The sequence below is a fragment of the Zingiber officinale genome, chromosome 1A (genome assembly GCF_018446385.1).
Source record: "Zingiber officinale cultivar Zhangliang chromosome 1A, Zo_v1.1, whole genome shotgun sequence".
NCBI lineage: Eukaryota > Viridiplantae > Streptophyta > Magnoliopsida > Zingiberales > Zingiberaceae > Zingiber > Zingiber officinale.
The window spans coordinates 190,731,801-190,758,224 of record NC_055987.1 but is presented as its reverse complement, the minus strand read 5'-3'; the positions used below and the strand labels follow the sequence as shown (position 1 = coordinate 190,758,224).

Genomic DNA, 26,424 nt, shown 5'->3' with positions numbered 1-26,424 from the left:
TTTCATATGTAGTTCTTATATTTATTATTGTATCTTTTCGAACTATTAGTGGATTGCCCAATGGAAGCACTCGATGAGTACAGACCTTGGAATATTAGTCATCGAAAACTCCAAATCAAGTAAAAAATTACTTATATTAGCACGTGCTTATCTTTTTCCTTCTAGTTTTCTTTTTTTTTATTCTGCTACATAATTCGTTTTAACTCTTGATTTTCGAAAATACTATTTATTCCCTAGCGACTTTATGATCCTACACATACTAGTGTACGCTGTTTTTTTAATAAAAATTATATTTTAATAAATTTTAAAAACCTACTATTATTATTTATATTTTATATATGTTTGAGATATATTAATTTCTAATCTATATTTATATTATAATATTGATAAATATCATATAAATAATTTCTGATACTATGCATAATCTTAATAGAATCAAATTTTTAAATGGAATTAAAATATCATAATATAAAATTAATATTTTCAATAAAACTTCTTATTTAGATATAGGGTTTAAAATAAATGCAACTAAATCAACTACAATAATATAAAAAAAAATATTTTTTTTCCCATTTCACTTTCATTAATAATAGATAAAAATTCATTAAAACTAATAACATATTAAAAAATTCAGTATCATTTCATTACTTTTATAACATCTATCTTATTATTTCATTATAATAGGATGCGTTCATAAATAAAAAATAATAATATTTCTAATTAATTTAATATAATTTTTTTTTAAAAATTAATTCTTTTTAACCCGTATACCTCACGAATATGAAAAAATAAATTATCAACTTAATATATAAATTTAAGTTTTTTCAATACTAACGACAAATAAATTTAAGTTCTTTAATAGTTCATACACACGTGACTTGCTTACTTGTATATATTTTGCAAATGGGCATTACTCTATTTTCGTTTCTTTTCCCATTTCCCAATTCATTTTCCAGTTCTGATAAGGCGAGAGGGGAAAACGATATCTAAGGATGTACACATATTTGGTTAAACAGAAAAACAAATCTACCAAATCAATTTATTTTAGAAATTCAGTTCCATCAATTTGAAATTTAATTTTTATTTTTGAAAATATTAGTTAATTCTGCTGAATTTCATTTTTTAATTTAAAATTTTGATTAATCGAAATTATAAAAAAAAATAAAATTTGAATTTTATTTATTAAGCTTTATATATAATTTATAATATTTGTTTAATATTTTATATTTAATATTGTTTATATTTTTTATTATTTTAAAACCTAAGATAAAAGAAATATCAAATTTAAATTATATATATTATTATTATTTTTAAATTAATTCAGTTAATTCAATGTTAATTGAAATAATTAATTTTTAATTAAATTTTAACAAATTTTTAATTTAGTTGGGTTAGTCAAAATTAAATTGATTAAATCGGTTTTTAATTAATTAGGCTGGGTAGCTCACCCCTATTTAATCTAGGGTTAGGAAAGAAAGCCGAGAGGAGAGGAGGGGAGAATCAATAGTTGGAGGGAGCTAGGATCCTCTAGATCGTAATTTGCTGTCCAGATATGATGGACCATATAAGTTGATTGGTTGATGGGGATGGATCCCCCCTGTTTAATAGGTGGGATCCATCTCAATCAACCAATGGATGTAGTGGTCTATCCTTTGGATCTGTGCTCAGTCGGAGGAGATGGCGTTGAAGTTTCTTAACAAGAAGGGATGGCACGTGGGGAGCCTCAAGAACATCGATAACGTGTGGAAAGTGAAGCAAAAGCATGAGGTCGAGCAGCGCAAACTCGAGGAGCTCTAGAAGCATATCCAGGACGAGCGCAAGAACAAAATTTTAGCGATCTTCTCCCTCTAATTAATGAGAAGTCCGTTTAGAAATCGTCCGCTCCGCACCCACCCCCGAGTATATGATTCAAGAGGAATCATACAAATGTAGATTGATAAAAACCTTTGGTAAAATACCCACTAGTACCCATAACCTACCAGATAAAGTACATTACATAGTGTAGGATCATGGGGGGGGGGGGGGGGGGGGGTTGCTAGGATTTTTTTATCAGGAGGGGCAATTTTAAAAAATTCATAAAAGAAAAAGGGAATAACTTACTCCTTTTGGAAGACCATTACTTTTGAGAAAAATAAAAAATATAAGATAGAGAGAAAGAAGCAAAAAAGGGAACTTTACCTTTAACGTTAGCAATTTCAACTAGTTTTAGTGAGCTCAACAACAACACAAAGAGAGCAAGGTAAGACAAAACATGACTATTCTTGTGGTGCCAACAAAACCCTAACAAATACATGAAGAGGAAAAAGATATGGGGGTTGAGGGCTACTCAATTTTGTTGTTGGAAGAGGACAGCAATTGGTGTTGCATTTCTTGCTTATCGAGAAGAGAAAGGAGAAGAAAATAGAGTTCTTGTGCTTTTTAGAAGAGGAGTGGAAAAAATTATAGGTTTATTTACATTGGAGAAGAGGAGAAGAAGCAAATGAGGAAGAAGAGAAAGAAAAAAAAAATAAAATCGAGGAATGGATGAAGGAGTTGCAATGTGCGTAGGGATGAAAGAGAGAAAAAAATGAAAGTTTTATCAAAAATATCCTAATTCCTTTTAAATCGATCAGACTCATTTAAACATTAAATTTGGTTTGGTCATAACTCAACTTCAAATCAATCTCGATTTAAACCAACATAATCCTTATTTCTGTATCCACCTATTGGATTTAGTTCAAACCCGATTCAATTTTAATTTAACTTCCTTACTTCGTATCTTATAATTTAGTTCATCCATTTATTATTATATATTTTAATTTTAAAATTCAATACTTAATATTTTAAATCGTTATATTTCCTCAATTCCTATTTTCGACAATGAATGGTGATGAGTCGACTACTAAAAATGACAAGGAATATATATATATATATATATAATGTGAGAGGGGGCGGTCGCACCCCCTCTGCTTAAGGTGGCTATGCCCCTGGGGGGGAATGAATATCGTTCGTTAAAAATCGAGAGTTAAAAACAGTTACGCCGCGGAATAATAAAAACAGAAAGTAATGCTAACACATATGGCTTTATTTGGTTTGAAGCTTGTGACGACTCATACTCTAATGTTTGCGATCGCCGATCACTTTTGTTAGACAATCACTATCAGTTCGAATAATTAGTTACAAATACTTACAAGAATTGAATTTACTTGTTACCAACAAACAGAAAGGAAATTGGAATATTTCGTTCTTCGAACTTCGGAGAAGTCTTTCGGTGTTGTCGGAGCCTTTTCGGAGCAACACATAAAAATGAAACTTATAGTAGTTGATGTTCTGAAGCTACTGGTCGAAGACCCTTACATAAGCCCATTCCAGGCGCCTAAAACCCCTTCAGGCGCCTAGATAATTACTGACGTAGCGATCTCTCGTTTAAGATTCATTCGCGAAGTTTATCGACTTCTGGGCGCTCGGACCCCTCCGGGTGTTTGGACCGTTGACGTGGGCTCGATCAGTCGACGCGCTCCAACTCAGTTTCAGGATAATTTTTTTGGTTCGGGCGTTTGAACCAACTCCGGGCGCCCGAACTGTCTGGGTGCCTGCGGCACCTGCACAGGCGACACTAGTTCGGGTTCCTGGACCAGCTCCGAGCGCCTGGACTCCCTTTTTCCAGCCTTTGAATTCCTGCAAAAAGGAGTTAGTGCAGACAAATAAAAATATATTTATCCTACAAAACAAAGTTAGCATAATATTAATAAAATAGGAGTATAATTAGATCATGTCTCCACGAGAGCAGGATTTAGTCAAGGTCTCAACTTAGATTTCTCAAATAGACTTAAGTTGGGCCGACACCTACAATTTCTTCAATCGGGAACGCATCCCCACTGGATCTCTCCTTCAGTTGTTTATCTTCACTTACCACTTGCAGTCATTCGACTTGCCTTTGACCCCACCAGGTCTTCGCATTAGTGGTCAGGTCCCGCGAACCTATCTGGACTTCCCACTAGCTATCGGTCTCGTGAACCTAGCTGGATTTTAACATGGTGTCAGGTCCTTCAGACTTATCAACTCTTGCACACTTGGTAAAATAATTAGATCACAAAACACTATAACTTTAATCCATTTATCAGTCATCAAAACCCGAGTTATATCAATAGTGCAAATTGTACCAACACATAATCCGTTTTAGAGATTGATGACTTACCCATTCAGTGACTTTGGCATTGGACGTTCCCAAAACGGATCGGGACAGGTGAATTAGAGAATAGATAGACGTATGTTAGCATTCCTGTCTTTCTTCTCCTTTAAGGGTCTATCCAAAAAAGAATCCAATACAGCTTTATCGTGAATATTTAAATAGGACGAACTTACCTCCATGGATATCTTTGTTTTGGAACAAAACAAATAAAATTTTATTTATTAAGTTTTATATATAATTTATAAAATTTGTTTAATATTTTATATTTAATATTGTTTATAATTTTTATTATTTTAAAATCTAAGATAAAAGAAATATCAAATTTAAATTATTAATTATATATATATATATATAATTTTTTAAAAATAAATTATGTTTATTGAAATAATTAATTTTTAATTCAATTTTAATTTGATTGGGTTAGTTATTAAATCAAATCGGTTTTCAATTAACCGAATTAACCGAGCTCACCCTATTTAATCTAGGGTTAGCCGGTTAGGAGATAAAATCAGAGAGGAGGGGGAGAAGCAGTCGGAGGAGATGGCGTTGAAGTTTCTTAACAAGAAGGGATGGCACACGGGGAGCCTCAGGAACATCGAGAACGTGTGGAAAGCGGAGCAAAAGCACGAGGCCGAGCAGCGCAAACTCGAGGAGCTCCGGAAGCAGATCCAGGACGAGCGCGAGAAGGACGAGTTACGCCACCTCTCGGAACAGGGCGGCTTCGCCCCGTAAGTGCTTCCTGTCTCTGGTTCCCTCGGCTTCTTGCTTCGATGATTGTTTTTTTTTTTTGTTTGATTCTTTGGTTATTGCTGTTAGGACTTCTGATATCGCTGTTCTAGGGTTTGTTTAATTTAGGGTTTTGCGTTGCTGATTTTTGGTTCGTCGACATGGTATTAGGTTTTTATTTTATTGTTTAAGTAACAAGCATCTTTTCTTGTTAATCTTATGAATTTGTTTTTTGGTTTGATAATTAGGCGTCAGGAAAGATTGGATTTTCTATATGAGTCGGGGTTAGCGGTGGGCAAGGGGAATTCGGACGGGTTCAAGGCACTTCAAGCACCACCTGCAGAAGCCTCGAGTGCCTCAGCAGCAGAGGCTAGTTCCTCCAAGGTACAATCCTTTTACCCATGCTCTATGCTTTTCCCATGCAGTTCTGTTGGGATGTGAACTAACAGAGGATATTCCATGTATGTGTTAGTATTAGTATCCTGTTATTGATGCTTCTAGGTGGCAAATGGACATTATGCACTTTATTGATTTTATGTAATATATTTAAGGACTGAAAATTATAACCGTTGTTTTAACCATTTTAATTTCATCTCATGTAAGAGCGTCAAGTTGTGCAACAATGATTAACACTGTTCCCATAGGCATACCAGTACAAAACAGAACTTGCGTTTGCCAAATTACTCATCATTCATATTCATGTTAAAAATTGCTTCGTTTGCAACATTAATTGCTAAAGGAATCATTCTCTTCTTGAAATTTGAACAATATATGACTATTTAAATAGGTTTTATGTTCTAACTACCACAGTTGGGTTAGCAAAGGTTTGATTGGAGACACATTAGTTGATATGTCAATTGAGTACGAACTGATGCAACAAAAATGCCTTTGATTGGAAGTCCAGACAACAGTGGTGCTGCAAGAACAGTAGGCTAGATGATCATGCTCATATAGGAAATAGGAATTCTCATGGTGAAGGTAAGTTCTCTCGAGGCAAGGGATTCCACATGCTCTTCTAGTTGGCAAACAATTAATGAGGGTGGGCCTTCCTAATTCTAATACTATGCTATGGTATTTTGGTGGTTTTGCATAGATGATGAATCAGAACTATGTTAGATCATTCATGAAAGAGTGACTAGTGGTTTGAGGATATAAATTTTGGCCAATTGGATGAGGTAGCTGTTGAGATGCTTAGAAGGATTGCCAATAGAGACTGAAAGTGAGACAGCATACGGAATTAAGATGATGGATTCTCGAGAGAATGCTGATGAACCCAGCAAGGAAAGATAACCTGTTGGGAATTTCTGAGATACCTCTTCCAATAGGTACGTTATTCTGAAGCATGGTTGGATGTCCTCCAACAATAGCATAATAGGTTAAGGTATAATAAGCCTGAATGCCTTGCGCTTGTACCTTGTGAGATTCATAAACTAAGGGGTGGTGCTGATGTGAAAGCACTGAGTTGGTTTACACTATGTATTTTAGATGGTGCCACGTGTTGATTGCTGATTTTCTTTCTATTTTGTTGGCACATACACATTTCATTTCTGAGTTTGCTGGAGAGTTTGTATTATTATTGTGATTGTGATTGTTATGTTGCACCTAGTTTGCTGGAGAGTTTGATTGCTGATTTTCTTTTGTTTCGGTGCATCTGTTCCTGATTGAAAAAAGTTGTGCTGCTGTATATTTTTAAACAAAATATAGATCAATTGATTGTATGCAGGCATTCATCTACTTATCTTTCGTGCTATTGTTTATATGATAAGATCTCAAAATTTATCAGGCTGGTGTTCTTGGAGCTTTGTTTGAGGACAAACCACAGTCCGCAAACGATGCATGGAGGAAACTTCACACTGATCCTTTGCTCCTTATTCGTCAGCGTGAGCAGGAAGCACTTGCTCGAATAAAGAATAATCCCATCAAGATGGCTATGATAAAGAAATCTGTAAGCAGTTGTTTCAATGCTTTTATGATTATTCTATGCTAGCTGCGATTAATGCTGCAAACAATTTTCCAAATGATCTTTTCTGTATCATTTTTCATGCCAACAATGACCTTTTTTTTCCCATTAAGTTAAACTATTACATCCCTTTGGCATTGGGACATTAACTAAATTTTCCTCTTAAAAGTCATGGAATTCTGTTATATAGTTGCTTCCTTGTAAATTCATTTTCTTACAACAGATTCTACGTTTCGCAATAAGGTTGTGACATTAACTATCTTGATTTTGCAGGCAGAAGCTGAGAAAGACAAGAAACACAATAAGGAGAAACAAGGAAAGAAAAGGCACAAGAGCCATCGTCACAGTAAGTCAAAGTCTGAGAAGCATTCATCGAGACATCATTCTGATTCTGATGACACGAGGGATGACCAGGAAGAGAAAAGAAGAGATGGTCAAACATCCATGAAGAATGAAGAAGGAAAGTCTAAACATGGCAAATGGCTGTCAAGAAATAATTCAGATGCAGAAAGAAAAAGAAACAGTGATCATCTAACATCTGAATATCACCCACATAAATATGCCAAGAGTGATCGATATTCTCCCAGGTATACTTCAGGTTCAAGAAGGCAAACTGAAAGCGAGGAAGAAGATAAGCAAAAGCATTCACTGCTTGAGCATCAACAAGAAGATCGTCGAAGGGGTGATAGACACTCGTCCAGAGTCCATTCTTATTCAAAATACAATCATCAGGATGATTCTACAAGAAATCATTCTGCATATGAACATCACCAGCCTGATTCTGAACGAGGAATGGAAGACAAACACAGGGAATTCAACAAGTTGAATGAGCTGCCTGGCAATAATCGTCGTCGAGGTGTGCCAAAGATGTCTGAGGAAGAGAGAGAAGCTCGATTAAGAGAGATGCAGCTGGATGCGGAACTCCATGAGGAACAAAGGTCTAAACGGTTGAAGAAAGCAGCAGAGGAAGACAGAGCCGAAGCAACGAGATCAGGCTTTTCAAGAGGCAAGACATTTCTGGATGCAGCTCAGAAGAGCATTTATGGAACTGAGAAAGGGGGGAGCGCTACTATAGAAGAGAGTGTGCGTCGTCGAGCTCACTACTCACAGGGAGGTTCTGCAGCCCATGAAAGCAATGCATTCCGGCGGTGATAAATCGGAAAGACCATATTGTTTCATGCAAGCTTGTTCTGGCTCTTGCAATTCGATAGTGCCCGACGCTTGTTGGGTTGTGTATGGAAGATAGCTGCAAATGTTTTAAAACAAACGTTTTCAGATTGCTTGTGTTTACTCTTAACACTCCTTTTACTGAAAAAACTTAATGGATGTAAATAAGAGGTAAGCATTTTCATCTATTTTCTCTTTGATTACGTGTGCATACGTGTCTTTGTGCCCATCCCCATCCAAGTGGATGGGGAATGTCAAGGTAAAAATGCCTCTTTGCTCCCAGTGGCTTCTAGGCATGGAGATGCCGATGGACGCGGAGGCTGTAAATATATATGAAGTAGATAGTAATTAAAAAATAAATTCAGAAATTTGTCACTTAACTGAAAAGTGCTTTCCATCCTATACGTTTCGATTCGACAAAAATATAAAATAAAACTGGGATCTTCTTAATTGTTTAGGTGACACAGATTTAAAATAATAAGGAAAAGGAAAAAAAAAATCTGCTCAAAACATCCTCACATTTTTAAAGCTCAAACTTGAACAAGTCCAAGCTCAATCTGATGATGGTGCTGGATTACTTCCATCGCCGTCCTCGGGGCGGTGCGATGATTAAGACATGGGGTATTGTCACATGAGGTCTTGGGGTCGAAACTCGGCATGACCGAACATGGCGTGACCGAGCATAACCTCGCTTGGTCATTTGCACTAATGGCTAGTAGTCACCCGTGATTTATCTTCTCCGTGTTGACCTAGAGACGGGTTAGCGGGGACACTAGGGACAAACGAATCACCTTTATGCCACATGGATTACTTCCATCGCCTCTCTTTTCAAATTTATTGGCAATTTTTCGTTCAGATAGGGTGTCCCGTGCACAACTGTTAACGAGAGAAAAGAGAACGGTTTGGTTTTGTTTCTTTGGTGAGACGGATGTTAAATTCCATTTTTCAAAGGAACACTTGTCAGATGATCTTATTAGTTTAACAGAGGCTTCAAGTAATAGAGTAATTACTTCTTTCGAAGTGTTGTTTACTTACTTCCAATTTCCCTTTAGAATCTCCAATAGCTAACAAGAAAGGGCAATCATCTGAAGAGGCTATACAGAATATTGCACCCTGACACAGATAATCTTCAGTGTTAGGTTATGAAGTACCAATAAATGCTAGTAATAGAAGCTTTGCTATAAAAGATTAATTTCTAAATTCTGAGAGTTAAAGTGAATTTTTCTCCTATTTAACAGGCGAGACTTAGATTGGGTAATTATACTTGAACAGAAGGCAAGATTGTTGGATATTTTTTCTTCAAAAAAAAATTATGGGTGTTAATTAATAAAATTAACATTTGAGTTAGAATCAAATTTTCATCCGATTATATGGGATCAACTGTCATTAGGCATTAATCTTATATTAATGCGGAGCTGTCTTATAATTCATAATTCTTGAGCATTAAATCATTTGAGAAAATTGTTAGAGAAAGTGGGAGTATATTGATCTTAGGTGTTGAGATTTAACCGAAAGTATCTTCATTTGTTAACATTCTTGAATTAATATTGACCCTTCTAGTGCCGTTCCCTTAGATATGGAGGGAGGTATATTCGAATAGTATTACAAATTAATATGGATGAGTGTTATAACACCCACACATTAACGGAAGCATATCTCTGGGTTCATAAAAAAATGGATAAGGGAAATAGACCACTAGCAATTGCAGTCAGATCGCGGAGCAGATCTTCTGGTCCACAAAAAAAATGGATCAGGAGATGGACCACTTGTAATTGCGATCAGATCGTGGCCGCGATCCGGCTACAATTGATTACGATCCCTCCCTAGGTTCATTGTCTTCATCAGATTATAATTTGGGTTAGAGCGGGCGACCGGAAGCCACCCCCCCGCTTAGTGCCCGACAACTTGGTCTTGAACCAAAACTATAATATGGTGGTGGGGACGATGAACTCAGGGAGGGATCGCAACTAATTATGACAGGATTGCGGTCACGATTCAGCCGTAATTATGAGTGGTCCATCCCTTGGTCTACTTTTTTTTTATGGATTAAGATATCTAGTCTCCACATTAACATCATTATATTAATGTTCAAATCAATACACATATATTACACTTCGTGAATATAATTATTTTAAATTTAACTTATTAACTTATAAACCTTTTCATCGAAATGTATAGATTTTATAATTTAGTAATATCTTATAAGTCATTAACTAACACTCCCATCACATATCATTAAAAAAAATTAGTCTCATATATGTTTTTTTAATTTAAAAATTATAATAAATAAATAAATAAATGTAGAATTTCTCCCTGATCATTTTTGCAATTTTTTTATTTCACACATTTAAATACTTTTTTAACGATATAAATAAATGCAAATGAGTCATATTTAATTTGTAGACGTTCACTTGCATGCGAGAGAGAGAAATCGAAGAAGAGCCGAGGAAATGGAAAGAGAGTGCTTGATTAACAAATGGAGCTCAGATCCAACGGTAGAGGAGGTCGATCTAGGAGTAAGGAAGAGGTAGAACCGTGGAGGAAGGGAAAAAAAGACGACAACGGTCGAAAAAAGAAAGATCTAAAGAGAGAGATATGTTGAGTTAAAAGTATATAGAAATCTCAAAGAAAAATAGATGACTTTTTCTTTTATTTTTTAAAGTTTACCAAGGGTTTAAAGTTTATACCTAGAAAATTTTAAAAGAAACCATAAAATTGGATAGCAAAAGATTTTCATAGAGTTTTAAAAAGTCAAGTTTCAATACCACATGACTTTTTAAAACTCTATAAAAATCTAATTTGAATATCACTAAATTTTTATGAAGTTTATAAAAGTCTATATTAAATACATCTAGACTTTTAAAATTCATAAAAGTCATCGAAAGTAATTAAAAATTCAAGATTGAATACACCCTTTGGAGATTGTGTCAGTGTATCTATCTTTCAATTAACTGGTCGAGTATGTTATTCCTAAATTGAATTTAGGGTCTTGGCTAATACTTCCTAAGTATGGATTAACATACGATTCATTGTTTATGTGATCCCTTCTAAGAGCATCCACATCAGTTTCCCTATCAATATTTCTAAAATTTAAGGTAAATCATCAACTTTATTAAATTTAGAGAATCTCTTTTCAATGCATGGCATACCAACTACTCTATAATTTATCATATCTTTATTTATTTATTATTATTTCTCTCTCCTTTATACTTTTTTATTATTCATTTAATGTTTAGGGTAGCGTTTTCATTCCCTAAATTTAGGGAGTTATTGTTCATAGAATCTAAATTTAAGGAACTAGTAGGGTATCTGCTACAAGGGATTTTTTTAGGTAAAATGTAAAATTTAAGGTAAAATATATATTTAGAGTATTTGATGCATTCGTCCTCCAACACACATACATGATTATCTCGGAGTGTTCTTCAACACAATGACAATATTCGATATATTACACTTAGTGAGCTTTTCTTCAACAATGCTCCTCGAAATTTTTTCAGCAATTCTTTCAAATAGTTCCTCAAGGATTGCATTCCCGAAGCGGTGATCGAACAGGGATTCAGTCCCCGCACGAAAACTATTTGCGATGTTCTTCCCATCTTGTACAATATCAAACTATGTGGGATCATGAAACTCGAGCCAAGTGTGGCTTACCAAGTGTGCTTGTTCTATGTGAAATGAACTTTCATCGAGAATTATTGACTTCACTTCCTCCAACAAAGGCGAGTAGTATGGAAGGTTGAAAGCATCCAATTTAGCTCTAGAAATTATCCCCTAATTTTGAAATAACCAAGGGTAATTTGCTCTATTACATTCTCCAATATGGATTTTGTCATGATAATTGCCTTTCTCTAAATGCAAACATGAACATGTAGATCACACCAAAATAAGATTGAGATAAAGTTAAAAATATTCAAACTAACTTGAGTATAAGAATTTGCGGCATAGATATATTCTTACTTTCTATAAATGAGACGATTATGATTGAAGACACTCTAATTTGTTGGGGTCGCTCCATCTCATAATAAATTTTAATCTAAACGCTAACTGAATTTTAGTAAATTCAATATGCACATCCTTAAGTTGAAATTGGAAGATTTAGTTATGATATTTAACTAAATGGAAAAAGAAGAAGCCATGTTTGATTGACAAACAAAAGATAAAACTCGAATACAACATGCTTCCTATTCCATCAATAACTAAAGATTACAACTAATTTGACGAAGAAGAAAAGGAACTTGGATGTAAATTTTACTGATACAATTTGATTGTTTGCTTACTTATAATGCATCCACTAGATGATTATTGTGGAGTGTTCTTCTTCAACACAATGACAATATTCAATGTATTACACTTAGTGAGCTTTTCTTCAAGAATGCTCCTTGAAATTTTTTCAGCAAATCTTTCAAATAGTTCATCGAGGATGGCATCCCCGAAGTGATGGGCAACGAAGGATTCAATCCCGGCACGAAAACTGTTTGCGATCTTCTTCCCATCTTGTACAATGTAAAGTTCTATGTTATTGCTTAGCAAGTGTGCTTGTTCTATATGGAATGAACTTTCACCGAGAATTATTGACTTCACTTCCTCCAACAATGGCACGTACAACGGAAAATATAAAGCATCCAATTTAGCTTTGGAAATGATCCCCTAGTTTTGAAAATTTAACCATTTCAGTTCCATATTTATTTGTATCGAAACTAGTAATTGCAAATTCAAATAGCTAAGGGCTAAGGGTACCTCTTCAGCCATCGCATTAAGGGAATCTGCTAATAGTTCAGAAAGGTGGCTTAATGAGTCACCATCTACATGATCTCTTCCGGGAAATGTTAACCATGCTCCTCCTCCAACACTTAATTCTTCAAAACGAGACTTAAGAAATATAGAGAAATCTCTTTGAAATTGTTCTTGATATGCTTTTACTATCCAAGGGGGGCTAGTCCTTGTGATGGAAATATTTCCTTTGCTTTGTGAAATACCTTGTGTCCTGATCTCAAGTTCTTTAGGAACCTATAATTTTATTTTTTTTATCAATAATAAAAAATAAAAATATCAATCTATTTTAATAAAAAAAAGAAGCTAATTAGCTGACCTGAGATAGCCAATGGAGACTAGTGGAAGAGTGAAAGAAATGAACCGTCGAAGAAGGAAAAAGTCTCTCATGGAATGACCCTGGAACAGCTGCAACATAATATGGTATAAGTAGGTTTTCTCTTTCTTCCTTAATCTTCTTTTTGAACTCTTCCAAGGATTGAAACACACTGTTGAAGTCATTCGATGGTAGGTCGTTCAAGATGAATTGGATTTCTGGAAGTGTCTCCTCCTTTGATTGTTCATGTAACTTACTGATAATGTCAAGAACTTGAGAGAGCACTAACAAGGTGTTGGGGCCTGAAGCACAACCGAGATCGACAATAGTAATTCTCTTAAGGAGCAGTGTCTTGAACATTTGCTCTATGGCATTCTCCAACATGGATTTTGTCATAATAATTAACTTTTTCTAAATCACAAACATGAACACATATATCAATTTATTTAGAAATCAGACCAAAATAATTAAGATTGAGATAAAGTTAAAACATCAAAACTAACTTGACCCAAAGAATTAGCGGCATAGCTATATTCTCCATCCCCTCCAACCATTTGAACTGTCTGTTTAACCTCTCCTCGCCTAGCCTCCATGTTGCTAGCTCTTTAAGTAGCTCTACAATATCCAAGCCATGTTTATTGTGAATATATGACGAGAATTGGTAGATTCTAAACTCCAAAAAAACTCCCAAAAAAAGAAGAGAAGAAGATACCGACATATTAGTCTCCGGCACAGCCACTGACTGAAGAAGCTCTTCGTCGTATACTTGCTAAGGATGGTTTTGTAGTCCTCCAAATCCAAGATGTCATTTTAGCTTGCAATCCAAGTAAGAGGATTGAAAATAACGCAAAGAACTGAGAAGATATTATCATATTGAAATTCTTTAGAAAAAAAAAAAGTGAAGATAAGGCAAAGAAGGAGCTACATGTTGACTAATCAAACAACTAAAGGCCAATTCAAACCTTCGTTGTCATATTGACTATTCATCTAGTCAATTAAGCATGCCACTGAATTAATTGATCAAAATTTAAAGCTTTTTATTTTCCTTCATCTAGAAAATATTTTTCTAGATTTCCCTATTAAGATTTTTCTTTCTTTCACTTTATTTTTTAAAAAAAATTGTTTTCTTCTCGTGTAGCAAAAATTATTCTGTGCCGTTCCTGCAAAAACTGTTTTCTCAAGAAGAAGACGGATTCAATTCATTTTCTGCATGTGTTTTGTAGGTGAGAGCTGCTACCCCCGGTCAACGCACACCCCCTCCACCTCCCCTCTCTCTCCCTGCCAAAAGACGTATGTAACCTTCTCTTTATTTTTTTTGTTTTTTTTATTTCATTTAATTCTCATTTCATTTTAATTTTTTAATTAATTTTATTTAAAAATAACTCTCATACAATTATATTTTAAATTTTATTTAATTTTATTTTTTTAATTAATTTAATTTATTATTTTTTATCAATACTTTATTTTTCAATTTTATATAAATTTTATTTAGTTTTTATTTTTTAATTAATTTAATTTATTATTTTTTATCAATACTTTATTTTCCAATTTTATATAAATTTTATTTAGTTTTTATTTTTTAATTAATTTAATTAATTATTTTTTTCATAATACTTATATTTTTTCAATTGATTTTTTTAAATTTTAAATTTTATTAATTTTTTTAATCAATTTCTTTATCAATTTTTTTATCAATTTTATTTTTTTCAATAATTTTTTTATATGTTTATAATCTTTTATTTATTTTTACTTTATATTTAAAACTAAAAATACAATCAATTAATAATGAACACATTCATAACTTAGGAACAAACATATTTTTTCCAAATGAAGAGTACATGTAATAATACAAAAAAAACATAAAAACATATAAAAATAGAAATCTTAATCAATATTGCCTCCAAATTCTGCTCCCGATGCATTTGGTGGTGGTGCACCTATTACTTCGTACCACAAATGAGCTCGTGTCCTGTAACGAGTGACCCATCCTTTAGCTTCATACGATGAATGTGTAAGACCGTTGGATTCGATAGAGGGGGGGGGGGTGAATATCGATTCGATAAAGATGAGTATAAACGCAGCGGAAAACTAAAATAGACACAGGTGTTTTTTACTTCGTTCGGAGCCTGTGACGACTCCTACTCGAAGGCCCGTACTCCGTGAGTACTTTCGTTGGGCAATCACTATCAATTCGAATGAAGATTACAAATAAGTACAAGAATTGACAGAAATAAAATACCGACAAGAGAAGAAGAGTTAGACTTTAAGAAAGCGCTTTGTCGGAATAGCCTCGTGGCGTCGCAGGAGCGTAGAGCAGCAGAGCAAGCAGTAAGTTTTCAGTGCAGACTTGATTTATTTGAAGCTCCTACCTGGGGCTTCTTTTATATGCTGTCCGGATCCCTTCCGGCGCTGGAACGTGACGTAGCGGCACGAACCATGATGCTCCACGTGGCGACGACTCGGCTGGATGAAATTTGCCTTCCGGGCGCCCGGACCTCCGGGCGCCCGGATCCTCCCGGACCACCTTTTTGAACTCCTTTTCCGCAAAACAGGGTTAGTCCGAGGCAAATATGTATCTGTAAAACAGATTGTTAGCACAGTTAAAGTTCAATAGATGGATAAGAAAGAGTATGACTTAGATTCCGTCTTTCCGAGACCGGAATCTAGTCACGATCTCGACTTAGATATCCGAAATGGATCTAAGCCGGATCGACGCCTAATGTCCCTTCCCGGAACGCGTCCACGCTCCTCCAGTGACTTACCTCACTTACCGCCAGACGTCCGGCCAGCCCGTCGACCCGCTCGCCTATCCGGTCAGCCCGTCGACCTAGTGGACTTCTCGCCAAGCGTCCGGTCGACCCGCTTGGACTTCGCTAGCTATCCGGCACCGTCGACCTAGCCGGACTTTTCCCGCACACTTGATAAAAGTGTCGGACAACAAACCTAACTTAACCTGATTTGTCATTCATCAAAACCTGAGTTAGACCGTTAGTGCTAACCGCACCAACAATCTCCCCCTTTTTGATGGAATGACAACCTGGTTAAGTTAGTGATAAAAAAATATGCAAGAATCAAGCATGATTTTTAAGGTTTAAGTTAGTTTTTCAAGTTTGCATTAAGTTGCTCTAACTTAACCAACCTAACCCTCCCCCTTTGGCATACATCAAAAAACGAGGGTAACCAAACATAGTGATAATTACTGAAAACAATAAGACTTTGAAAAATAACTGAGTTTTTAAATCCAAGAAAAGATCAAATTGACTTGGGGGAGTCTAAAGTTTGAAAACTTGTTTAAAGCATTAGCTTTTAGTTTTTAGAAAAAAATGCTAAGTGTAGATAGGTTAATTTTCAAACATAAGTGTATAAGGATTAAATTTCAAAAAAAATTTTTCAAAACAAGTTTCAACATAAGTTTGAAATGCTATATAAACATAAGTTTTCAACACCAAAATTCCAAAACTAAGTTTGAAAAAATCTTTTTTTTTTTTTTTCAAAATCAAGAAAAATAATTTTGAGAAGCTTAGTTTGTAAACTAAATTTTGTAAGATTTTTCCTTCAAATCAAATTGTCAAAATTGAGTAAAATCAAATTTTTAAGAACTAGACTCAGGACAATTTTCAAAGTGAAATTAAGTTTAAATCTTTACTTTTAGTTTTCAAAGGAGTTTGGTAAAAGTAAGAACATATTTTTAGAATGTGTTTATAAAATTTGTTCTCCAAAATCAAATTTTCAAAAAGGTATTAGATTCAAAAGCGGTTTAACATACTTGAAAAAGTCAGTTTTTAAACAAGTTGTTTTTAAACTTCGATTTTCAAAATTAAGTTTAAAATTCAATTTGGCAAACTAAATAGTTATATTTCTCCCCCTGAATTTGATACCTATCTCTAACCAGCTGTCTAACCAATTAGGTACTAACTAACTATCAGAAGATAGTAGCGTTCACTAGGTTAGTCAGATTAAGTTAATTATAATCAGAAAATTTTTAAGTTTAAAATTAAAATTTTGAAATTAATTTTTAAGTTTAAAATTAAAATTTTGAAATTAATTTTTAAGTTTAAAATTTTGAAAATAATTTTTAAATTAAAGTTAAAGTTTTGAAATTAATTTTTTAAGTTTAAAATTAAATCTTGAAAAGTTTTAAAATTAAAATTTTTGAAATTAGTTTTTAAGTTTAAAATTTTGAAAATAATTTTTAAGTTTAAAATTAAAGTTTTGAAATTAATTTTTAAGTTTAAAATTAAAATTTTGAAATTAATTTTTAAGTTTAAAATTAAAATTTTGAAATTAATTTTTAAGTTTAAAATTGAAATTTTGAAATTAATTTTTAAGTTTAAAATTAAAGTTTTGAAATTAATTTTTAAGTTTAAAATTAAAGTTTTGAAATTAATTGAAAATTTTAAGTTAAAAATTGAAATTTTTAAGTTAAAATTTTGAAAATGATTTTTAAGTTTAAAGTTTTGAAAATAATTTTTAAGTTTAAAATTAAAGTTTTGAAATTAATTTTTAAGTTTAAAATTAAAAGTTTAAAATTAAAGTTTTGAAATTAATTTTTAAGTTTAAAATTTTGAAATTAATTTTTAAGTTTAAAATTAAAGTTTTGAAATTAATTTTTAAGTTTAAAATTGAAAATTTTAAGTTAAAAATTGAAATTTTTAAGTTAAAATTTTGAAAATGATTTTTAAGTTTAAAGTTTTGAAAATAATTTTTAAGTTTAAAATTAAAGTTTTGAAATTAATTTTTAAGTTTAAAATTAAAGTTTTGAAATTAATTTTTTAAGTTTAAAATTAAAGTTTTGAAATTAATTTTTAAGTTTAAAATTTTGAAATTAATTTTTAAGTTTAAAATTTTGAAAATAATTTTTAAGTTTAAAATTAAAGTTTTGAAATTAATTTTTAAGTTTAAAATTGAAATTTTTAAGTTAAAAATTGAAATTTTTAAGTTAAAATTTTGAAAATGATTTTTAAGTTTAAAATTAAAGTTTTGAAATTAATTTTTAAGTTTAAAATTTTGAAACTAATTTTAAAGCCTTATTCATCTCACCCGAACTATATTATCAATCAGGGAAACCTATGGTTTTGTGAGATGAAATTGGTTTGATTATAGAGTTTTGGTTTAACTAGTGTTAGATTCAGACTTAGCTTTGGTTTCCACAAATAGGCATTCTTCGGATAAACTTCTAATCTTGGTGAGTCTCATGGACATCATTAGAAGTAACCAACCTTTCGAAGTTTTCCGAATAGTCCTATCCACGGAACTTAGTACTAAATCTTGGTCTAACTGGTTAGGATTCATTTAAGGGTAGCTTCGGTCAGTTCCACTTGGCCAAATGCACCAGATCGAAGCCATATCTTTCTAGACATGCGATGCCCAAGCTTCCCTAACGTACTATCATCCAAAAACTTCACCAGTACCATGAGTCAAGTTAAACTTGGTCTCTCTTTAACTAATCCTAATTACCCTGCCGGGTTAGTTTGTTTTGGGTTACCCTGTCGGGTATGTTAGTTTTGGAGGTGCCAGCTATTCTGGAGCCTCCCCCTGAATTATTGGCCATTAATTTAGATTTTGGGTTTGTGTCGATTCTTTTTATAGTTATAATCAACTTGGTGATAATCTAAATTTTGTTGAGTTTTGAATTTTGATTTTAAGTTAAATTTATATTTTAGTTTTTGATCTGATTTATTCAAGTTTATATAATGTATTTTATCTTTAGGTATATAGAATTGATTAAGTCCTACTTGCGTGGTTAAGCACGCTTTCGGGACCCAAGCTTGTTTAGTTGCTTTGTGTTGGGTTAATAATGATTTAAAGGTTTTGTTTGAGTTTGACTTATATCCAAGTCCGGTTTTATTATAGCATGCCTTTTGGTTATTTAGAATTAAATCTAAATTTTTAGATCTTGTTGTGAATTTTTCCAACAATTCTTTTAACTTATTAATTTCATTTTTTAATGATAAATTCTCCTCCTCAAGTGTTCGATCTTGAGTTGGATTCGAATTTTTTAATTGTTCCTTGAGGTTTTGATTTTCCTCAAGAAGCGATTTATTTTCATTTTCCAACTTAACTACTTTTTTATTTAAACACGAGATAATTCTAAAGAATTTACGATTTAAGTTTAGGTATACCTCTTCGGAACCTTGGAAACAAGTGCGGACTCGTGGCTTGATTCGGTTCGGACCCGCCTTCCGATTCCTCCGATTCGTCTTCCGTTTCAGCTTCGCAGCGCGAGGTGACTTTGGTGCTTTTGCTTTCTTCTTGCGATCGTCCGAGGAGGAATCGTCCCATGTTGCTTTGAGGGCTTTCTTCTTGTTGACTTTGATTTGTCAAGTTTCAATCTTGGGCATTCATTCTTGTAGTGCCCTTTTTGTTACATCCAAACATGTGACATTTCTTGAGTCGGCTATCCGAGATCCTTTTTGTTGAAGCTTCTCTTTTTCCGGTGAACATTTTCCTTACCAGGTTCACCAGGTGTTCTTCGTCTTCAGAGTCTTGACCGGAATCTTCTTCAGATTCGGGTTTGTTCTTCTTTTCTTTAGAGGAACCTGCAAATAAAGCTACACCTTTCTCGACCCCGGCGTTAGTTTGCTCATGAAGTTCTAATTCACAAAGAGTTCATCCAATTTTAATTTAGATAAATTTTTTGAAATTTTGTAGGCATCTACAATTGATGCCCACAAATTATTTCGCGGAAAAGCATTTAACGCGTACCTTATTAAGTCTCGGTTCTCCATTTGGTGGCCTATCGCGTGGAGACCGTTGAGGATATCTTTGACCCTCGCGTGGAGCTGACTTGCCGTTTCTCCTTCCTGCATTTTTATATTAAAAATTTTGTTTAACAGCAAATCTCTTTTTGTTACCTTCGCGTCGCTTGTTCCTTCGTGCAGCTCAATCAGTTTATCCCAAAGCTCCTTAGCGTTTTCATGCGGTCCGACCCGGTTCAGTTCTTCTCGTGTTAGTCCGCAGTGTAGAGTATTGATGGCTTTGTTTTCAATTGATGCCTTTTTCTTTAAATCATTTGTCCATTCTTCAGGGTCTACTATTTTCCCGGAGTTGTCTACTGGAATTTTGTAAGCCTTTGTAACGCTCATCCATTGGTCGTAGTCTGTCTTCATGTAGACCTCCATTCTCCTCTTCCAGTACGAAAAATCATCCCCGTTGAATAGGGGAGGACGTACTGTGCTGAAGCCTTCTTGTTGAGACATCTTATCCTGCACACACTAAATTAACTGGAAAAAGAAAATCCCAAGACTTCGTCTTGGATTAGTAGTGCGGGGAAAAATAGAAACTCTAAGTTGGTGTTGTACCAATTTAGATTTTAAGTGCAACGGGAAAAAAAATCTTCCAAAAAGATAATAATATTAGTTTGGAAAAAAATTTTCCACCCCCTGTCTGATTGGTGGTTGCACCAAATCAGAGCGGTACCTGCTCTGATACCACTTGTAAGACCGTTGGATTCGATAGAGGGGGGGTGAATATCGATTCGATAAAGATGAGTATAAACGCAGCGGAAAACTAAAATAGACACAGGTGTTTTTTACTTCGTTCGGAGCCTGTGACGACTCCTACTCGAAGGCCCGTACTCCGTGAGTACTTTCGTTGGGCAATCACTATCAATTCGAATGAAGATTACAAATAAGTACAAGAATTGACAGAAATAAAATACCGACAAGAGAAGAAGAGTTAGACTTTAAGAAAGCGCTTTGTCGGAATAGCCTCGTGGCGTCGCAGGAGCGTAGAGCAGCAGAGCAAGCAGTAAGTTTTCAGTGCAGACTTGATTTATTTGAAGCTCCTACCTGGGGCTTCTTTTATATGCTGTCCCGGGCGCCTGGATCCCTTCCGGGCGCCTGGAACGTGACGTAGCTGCACGAACCATGATGCTCCACGTGGCGACGACTCGGCTGGATGAAATTTGCCTTCCGGGCGCCCGGACCACCTTGTTTCAGAAAGCTCCTTTTTCCTGCAAAACAGGGTTAGTCCGAGGCAAATATGTATCCCTGTAAAACAGATTGTTAGCACAGTTAAAGTTCAATAGATGGATAAGAAAGAGTATGACTTAGATTCCGTCTTTCCGAGACCGGAATCTAGTCACGATCTCGACTTAGATATCCGAAATAGATCTAAGCCGGATCGACGCCTAATGTCCCCTTCCCGGGAACGCGTCCTCACAGTCACTCCCCTCCAGTGACTTACCTCACTTACCTGCCAGACGTCCGGTCAGCCCGTCGACCCGTCTGGACTTCTCGCCAGCTATCCGGTCAGCCCGTCGACCTAGCTGGACTTCTCGCCAAGCGTCCGGTCAGCCCGTCGACCCGCTTGGACTTCTCGCCAGCTATCCGGTCAGCCCGTCGACCTAGCTGGACTTTTCCTGCACACTTGATAAAAGTGTCAGACAACAACAAACCTAACTTAACCTGATTTGTCATTCATCAAAACCTGAGTTAGACCGTTAGTGCTAACCGCACCAACAGAATGTTGCCACCACCAAATTGGAATTGGTAGTACAGGATAATGAGGATATAAGAAAACTTGTACGAAGTGATTGCCAATATGAGCAATAGCTATTTCTCGACGCTCTTGGTTTGGAACTGGAGGAGTTCTTAATGGCAAGTGAGTAAAACAACTCCCAATATTCTCACCAAATGTATGAAGTACAAGATTGTACCTTGATGCGATGACAATTCCCAAAGGCATAGCGTCCATCCAATATATTTCTGGTGCCCACTGCTCGAAATAATTCAATCACTACAAGAAAATCCCCATTTAACAACACTCAAACGACAACAGTTTTATGCCAAACCGTTGTCTTTTTGCCTTTTAACAACGGTTTTAACAAAAACCGTTGTCTTTTAGCATTTTTTTTAGCTTACGACAACGGTTTTAAAAACCGTTGTCTATTTATGCTTTTTCGGGGCTACGACAACGGTTTTTAAAGGCTATGACAACAGTTTTTAAAAAATGTTGTCTATGTGCATATGTTTTTGAGATTACGACAACGGTTTTTGAAAACCGTTGTCTATTAAGTGTTATTGAATACAGTTGTTTTTTTCTTTCGCCGTTTTTTCCCTTCGCCATTTTTTTGCCGCCGCGTTTTTTCTTTCCCTCTCCTCGAAAATTTTTGCCGCCGCATTCCCCCCTTGATCTTCTCAATCCCTAAGCATTTTCGTCGATCTCTTCACCTACTTCACATTTTTTTTCTCCTTTCCTCTCCAAGCCCTAAACCTGCCGCCCCTTCTCCTTTCCTCTCCAAGCCCTAAACCCATCACCCCTTCACGACTTGTAGCAGATGAACCCCTAGAATTCGTGTCACTAAAATCGACGGATCTTCAGGAATTCCTCCCTCCTTTCAATCTTTCACAGCAACCTCTCTGCGATCTGGTGAGTTTTCTTTCAATTCTATTGCAATGCATTTGGCCCTAGTTTGTTTTGGTGTTACAGTTTCTTTTCTTGTTATTGATACTTGGAGATTCCTAACTTGAAACTTTCGACTTTTTCTTTGAGTTAATTCATTTTATCAATTGTTTCGTTGATGAGTAATTTCTTTTTTATGGTTGATCCTGTTGGAGTGTATACTGAAAGCCTAAGCTTTTGTAAACATTTGTCTTGAATAAAGAATCACATTTGGTCAAATTATCTACATTTGTTTGTAGTTGTTCAATTAATTTATATTGTAGATAACATAGCATGTGGTGTCATATGCAGAAGATAATGTTATCAGTACCTTATAAATTATAAACAGTAGCTCACGACCAAAATGGAAAGGAACAAACCATTAGAAGGTCGTAGTGTAATTAGGTATCAGTTTATCTTGACTGTATAATTACACTAGTACACTTAGAGTGTATTGAGTAGGACCATTTTAGGTCGTTTCTTTTACACTGATTTTATAAAGAAACAAAGACCTCGGTTATTATGGAAGTGTGTGCTCTTAATCCTAATATAATAACAAGCACATATATTTGATATTTATTTCTTTAATTTATCAATGGGTGAGATTTAGTTCGATGAATCAATAAGCCCGATAAGTTGGGAAATGGTATCACTTATAGTGTGTGTTGTTGATTATAGAAGGAAACTGTGTCCTAGAGATACTAGGTTGAGAATGTCCCCAAGAGGAGCTCATAAGGATTGTCATGTTAAACCCTGCAGGTGGACTTAGTCCGACATGACGATAAGGTTGAGTGGTACTACTCTTGGACTAAGATATTAATTAAATGAGTTGTCAGTAACTCACTTAATTAGTGGACATTCGACATCTTAAACACAGAGAGACTAACACACTCATAATAAGAAGGAGCCCAAAATGTAATTTGGGATTGGTGCGGTAGTTCAATAATAGTTCTCTAGTGGAATGAATTATTACTGATAAAATTAAGTTGTGTGTTCGGGGCGAACACGGGATGCTTAATTTTATCGGGAGACCAAAACTAATTCCTCCTCTCGGTCCCTATCGTAGCCTCTTATTTATAGAGTTCTATACCCACCTATACCCACCTTATATACCCACCCAATAGGGGCCGGCCAAGCTAGCTTGGGAACAAGCTAGGGCTGGAATTAGGTGGCCGGCCCTAGCTTGAACCCAAGCTAGTAGGGCCGGCCAAATAAAATTAAAAAAGAAATTTAATTTTAATTTTTATTATGTGGAAGATATAATTTATTAAAGAGAATTAAAATTAAAATATCTCTCTTGTAAAAGATCTACAAAAGATTAAAGAAAGAGATTAGATCTCTTTCCTTATTTGTAGATTGGTGAGATATTTTATTTTCTTTAAAATTATTCACATGTTGTAAAATTAAAATTATAGAAATTTCCTTTTTATCAACCATGAAGAGATTTGAAGAGAAATTTTATTTTTTAAAATTTCTGGAAACAAATTAGGAAGTTTTAATTGTTGATTAAAACTTGTCCAATTTGTTTTCATTGATGTGGCCGCCACTTGATTTTAATTGGGGAAATTTTATTTTATTTTTCTCAATTAAATCATGTCAAGGAAATTAAGGAAATTTTATTGTAATTAAATTTCCTAATTTGCCTAGGCCAAGGAATATAAAAGAAGGGTGAGGGTGCCTTCAAGAGATACAACATCTATTATTTCTCTCCCTCTTTTGTTTCCTTGGTGGTGGCCATCCTCTCTCTCTCCTTCCTCTTGTGGTGGCCGAATCTCCCTTCCATTGGAGCTCTTGTGGTGGCCGGATACTACTTGGAGAAGAAGAAGAAGAAGGAGAAAGCTAGCATCTCTTGGAGCTTGGTTAGTATTTTGGTTTTTCTCCTTGGTGAAGTTTTCCTTTGTGGCCGAACCTTGCTTGGAGGAGAAGAAGGTGGTTGGTGGTTTCTCATCTCGGTAGATCGTTGCCCACACAACGTCCGAGGTTAGAAGAGGAATACGGTAGAAGATCAAGAGGTTTTTCTACAAGGTATAACTAGTAATTTTTATTTCCGCATCATGCTAGTTATTTATGGAAATAATACCAAATACAAGAGGCTTACGTTCTAGAATTTCGAATATGTTTTTCGATGCTGTGTTCTTTTGTTTTTTCTTTTCCTTGTGATTTGATTGTTCTCTTTGGTTAACCTAAAGTTATTTTAGGAAATTAAATATTAGCTTTCTATAAAAGGTTTTGTCTAGTCGGTGGTGGTTGCTCCCATATCCAAGAAGGCCATGTGCCTCGCCACGTCAGTACTGGGAACCAATTATGGAAATTAATATTTAATGGAATTAATAACTTAAGGAGACTTGGGTCGAACGTGTAAAGTTCCGCAGGAGATCCAAGTCAAAACCTAAAAGAACAAATAGATTAAGTTTTGGATCAAACGTGTTAAGTTCCGCAGGCGATCCAAAATTAAATTTAAAAGAACACATGGTAGCTAGGAAAAGGTTCAGACCTTTGTACAAAATTTTTGTACAGTGGAACCTATAGGTTTTCCGAGTAGCAACCAACAGATCCTACATATTATATTTTGGAGGGGCATTGCTTCTTAATTTCATAGTTTTGGATGTGCAGATGGCAACAAAGGCGTTAACAAAAGAGGCAATTGCAATGACTAAGAAGAAGATGAACATGAGCTTAGGTATGCCGAGTACTTTTTCCGTTGCATCTGAAGTTATTCTATCTGAATAACATAGTCCTAATACGATTCGCACATTTATTGTGGATGATATTATTAAAATGTCGAAGAAAAATTCTGCTAAAGGGAAAAGACCTCCGAGGCCTCCTGTGAGTGAATATATTCTTGCCAGGAAAGTTTTATTTTCCTTCAAATTATTAAACAGTTGATGACAAAATTCCTTGACTTTAGATTAAACACCAAGGCTTTCAGAATAGGAATCCTTCCCATGGTAACACCATGCTACAGGGATTCATGGATTCCAGATCTTCAATTAGACAAGTAATAACTAGTATACTGTGTTTTTCTAGATGATGTTTATGCTGTACATTTGTTAATCTATTGTTTACCATCGATGTTTAGGGTGTGCTTGCAAAGAGAAGGTCAAATTTTCATGGGAATCAATTCCCAGTAAACACAGAGGTGGCTAGGAAGGCTGTTGACTTGATTGTAAATCAAGTAACACACTTCTATATTCTTAGAAAAGATCTTGGCAAAATATTCTTTATCTAATATTTATCATTATCTCTTATTGCTTATTTATATTTGTGCTTTCTTGCAAGAACACTTGTCAAAAGATGATGCTAAACAACAATTTTTTAGAATCTTGAGAACTCCTCCTTATGGGAATTCTGTTTTCTTCAGTGTACGGAAGATAGATGATCCTATAGGTATGTTACCTGGACAATCATTTTAGAAATTAATAAGTGAGGGGTTAGTTAAAACATATTGTGGGTTATGTTTCTCCTTTTTTGTGCAGAAGTCATATCTTTATGAGGGGAAGAAGAAAGACCCTTAAAACAGAGAATACCAATGAAGAGGATAAGGCATAATCTAATTGTTGTAACAATGTTGAGAGGTTTGGATTTGTACCTGGTCCAAATTTCACTATGGAATCTTTTGAGACGTATGCAGATGAGTTCAAGAGACAATATTTTAGCAGAAGTGCAGAATTTGTTTTAGGGTCCTGCCAGCAGGAACCTTCCGATGATGATATTGAAGGTGAATATTGGCGGATAGTGGAAAGACCAACAGAAGAGATTGAGGTGCCACCATATTTTCTATGCAGATATACATAATCATTATGCATTTTCATCTGTTGATTTATTTCACAATTTGGCTTCACAACTTTGATGTGTTGTATCCACTTTCTTCTTTCCTTGAACCTTTGTTGTTTCCATACCTTAATATTAGAAACTTTATTCATATATTGG

At 34.7% G+C, this 26,424-nt stretch overlaps 3 protein-coding genes across 6 annotated transcripts; 2 read left to right on the top strand and 1 right to left on the bottom strand.

Annotated features, from left to right (window-relative positions):
• Window positions 1–4,662: 4,662 nt before the first annotated feature.
• On the top strand, window positions 4,663–8,212 carry LOC122038849 (pre-mRNA-splicing factor CWC25 homolog). The gene is made up of 4 exons (XM_042598804.1): window positions 4,663–4,899; window positions 5,146–5,281; window positions 6,681–6,842; window positions 7,131–8,212. The coding sequence occupies exons 1-4, from the start codon at window positions 4,712–4,714 to the stop codon at window positions 8,007–8,009; spliced, it is 1,365 nt and encodes a 454-aa protein (XP_042454738.1). The 5' UTR covers window positions 4,663–4,711; the 3' UTR covers window positions 8,010–8,212.
• Window positions 8,213–12,181: 3,969 nt separating this feature from the next.
• On the bottom strand, window positions 12,182–13,993 carry LOC122013731 (anthranilate O-methyltransferase 1-like). Of its 4 annotated transcripts, none has more exons than XM_042569961.1 (5): window positions 13,827–13,993; window positions 13,614–13,725; window positions 13,114–13,521; window positions 12,762–13,031; window positions 12,182–12,671 (listed from the first exon to the last, which is right to left on the bottom strand). In XM_042569961.1, exons 2-5 carry the CDS (start codon window positions 13,701–13,703, stop codon window positions 12,324–12,326), a joined length of 1,116 nt encoding a protein of 371 aa, XP_042425895.1. In that variant the 5' UTR covers window positions 13,704–13,725; window positions 13,827–13,993; the 3' UTR covers window positions 12,182–12,323. The 4 variants fall into 4 exon arrangements, with proteins under 4 accessions (XP_042425895.1, XP_042425904.1, XP_042425910.1 ...); XM_042569970.1 differs by having other exon boundaries at window positions 13,610–13,725; window positions 13,827–13,986; XM_042569976.1 differs by having other exon boundaries at window positions 13,610–13,725; window positions 13,823–13,931.
• Window positions 13,994–25,107: 11,114 nt separating this feature from the next.
• On the top strand, window positions 25,108–26,009 carry LOC122008678. The gene is made up of 5 exons (XM_042564505.1): window positions 25,108–25,171; window positions 25,256–25,320; window positions 25,403–25,492; window positions 25,574–25,669; window positions 25,971–26,009. Exons 1-5 carry the CDS (start codon window positions 25,108–25,110, stop codon window positions 26,007–26,009), a joined length of 354 nt encoding a protein of 117 aa, XP_042420439.1.
• Window positions 26,010–26,424: the final 415 nt, after the last annotated feature.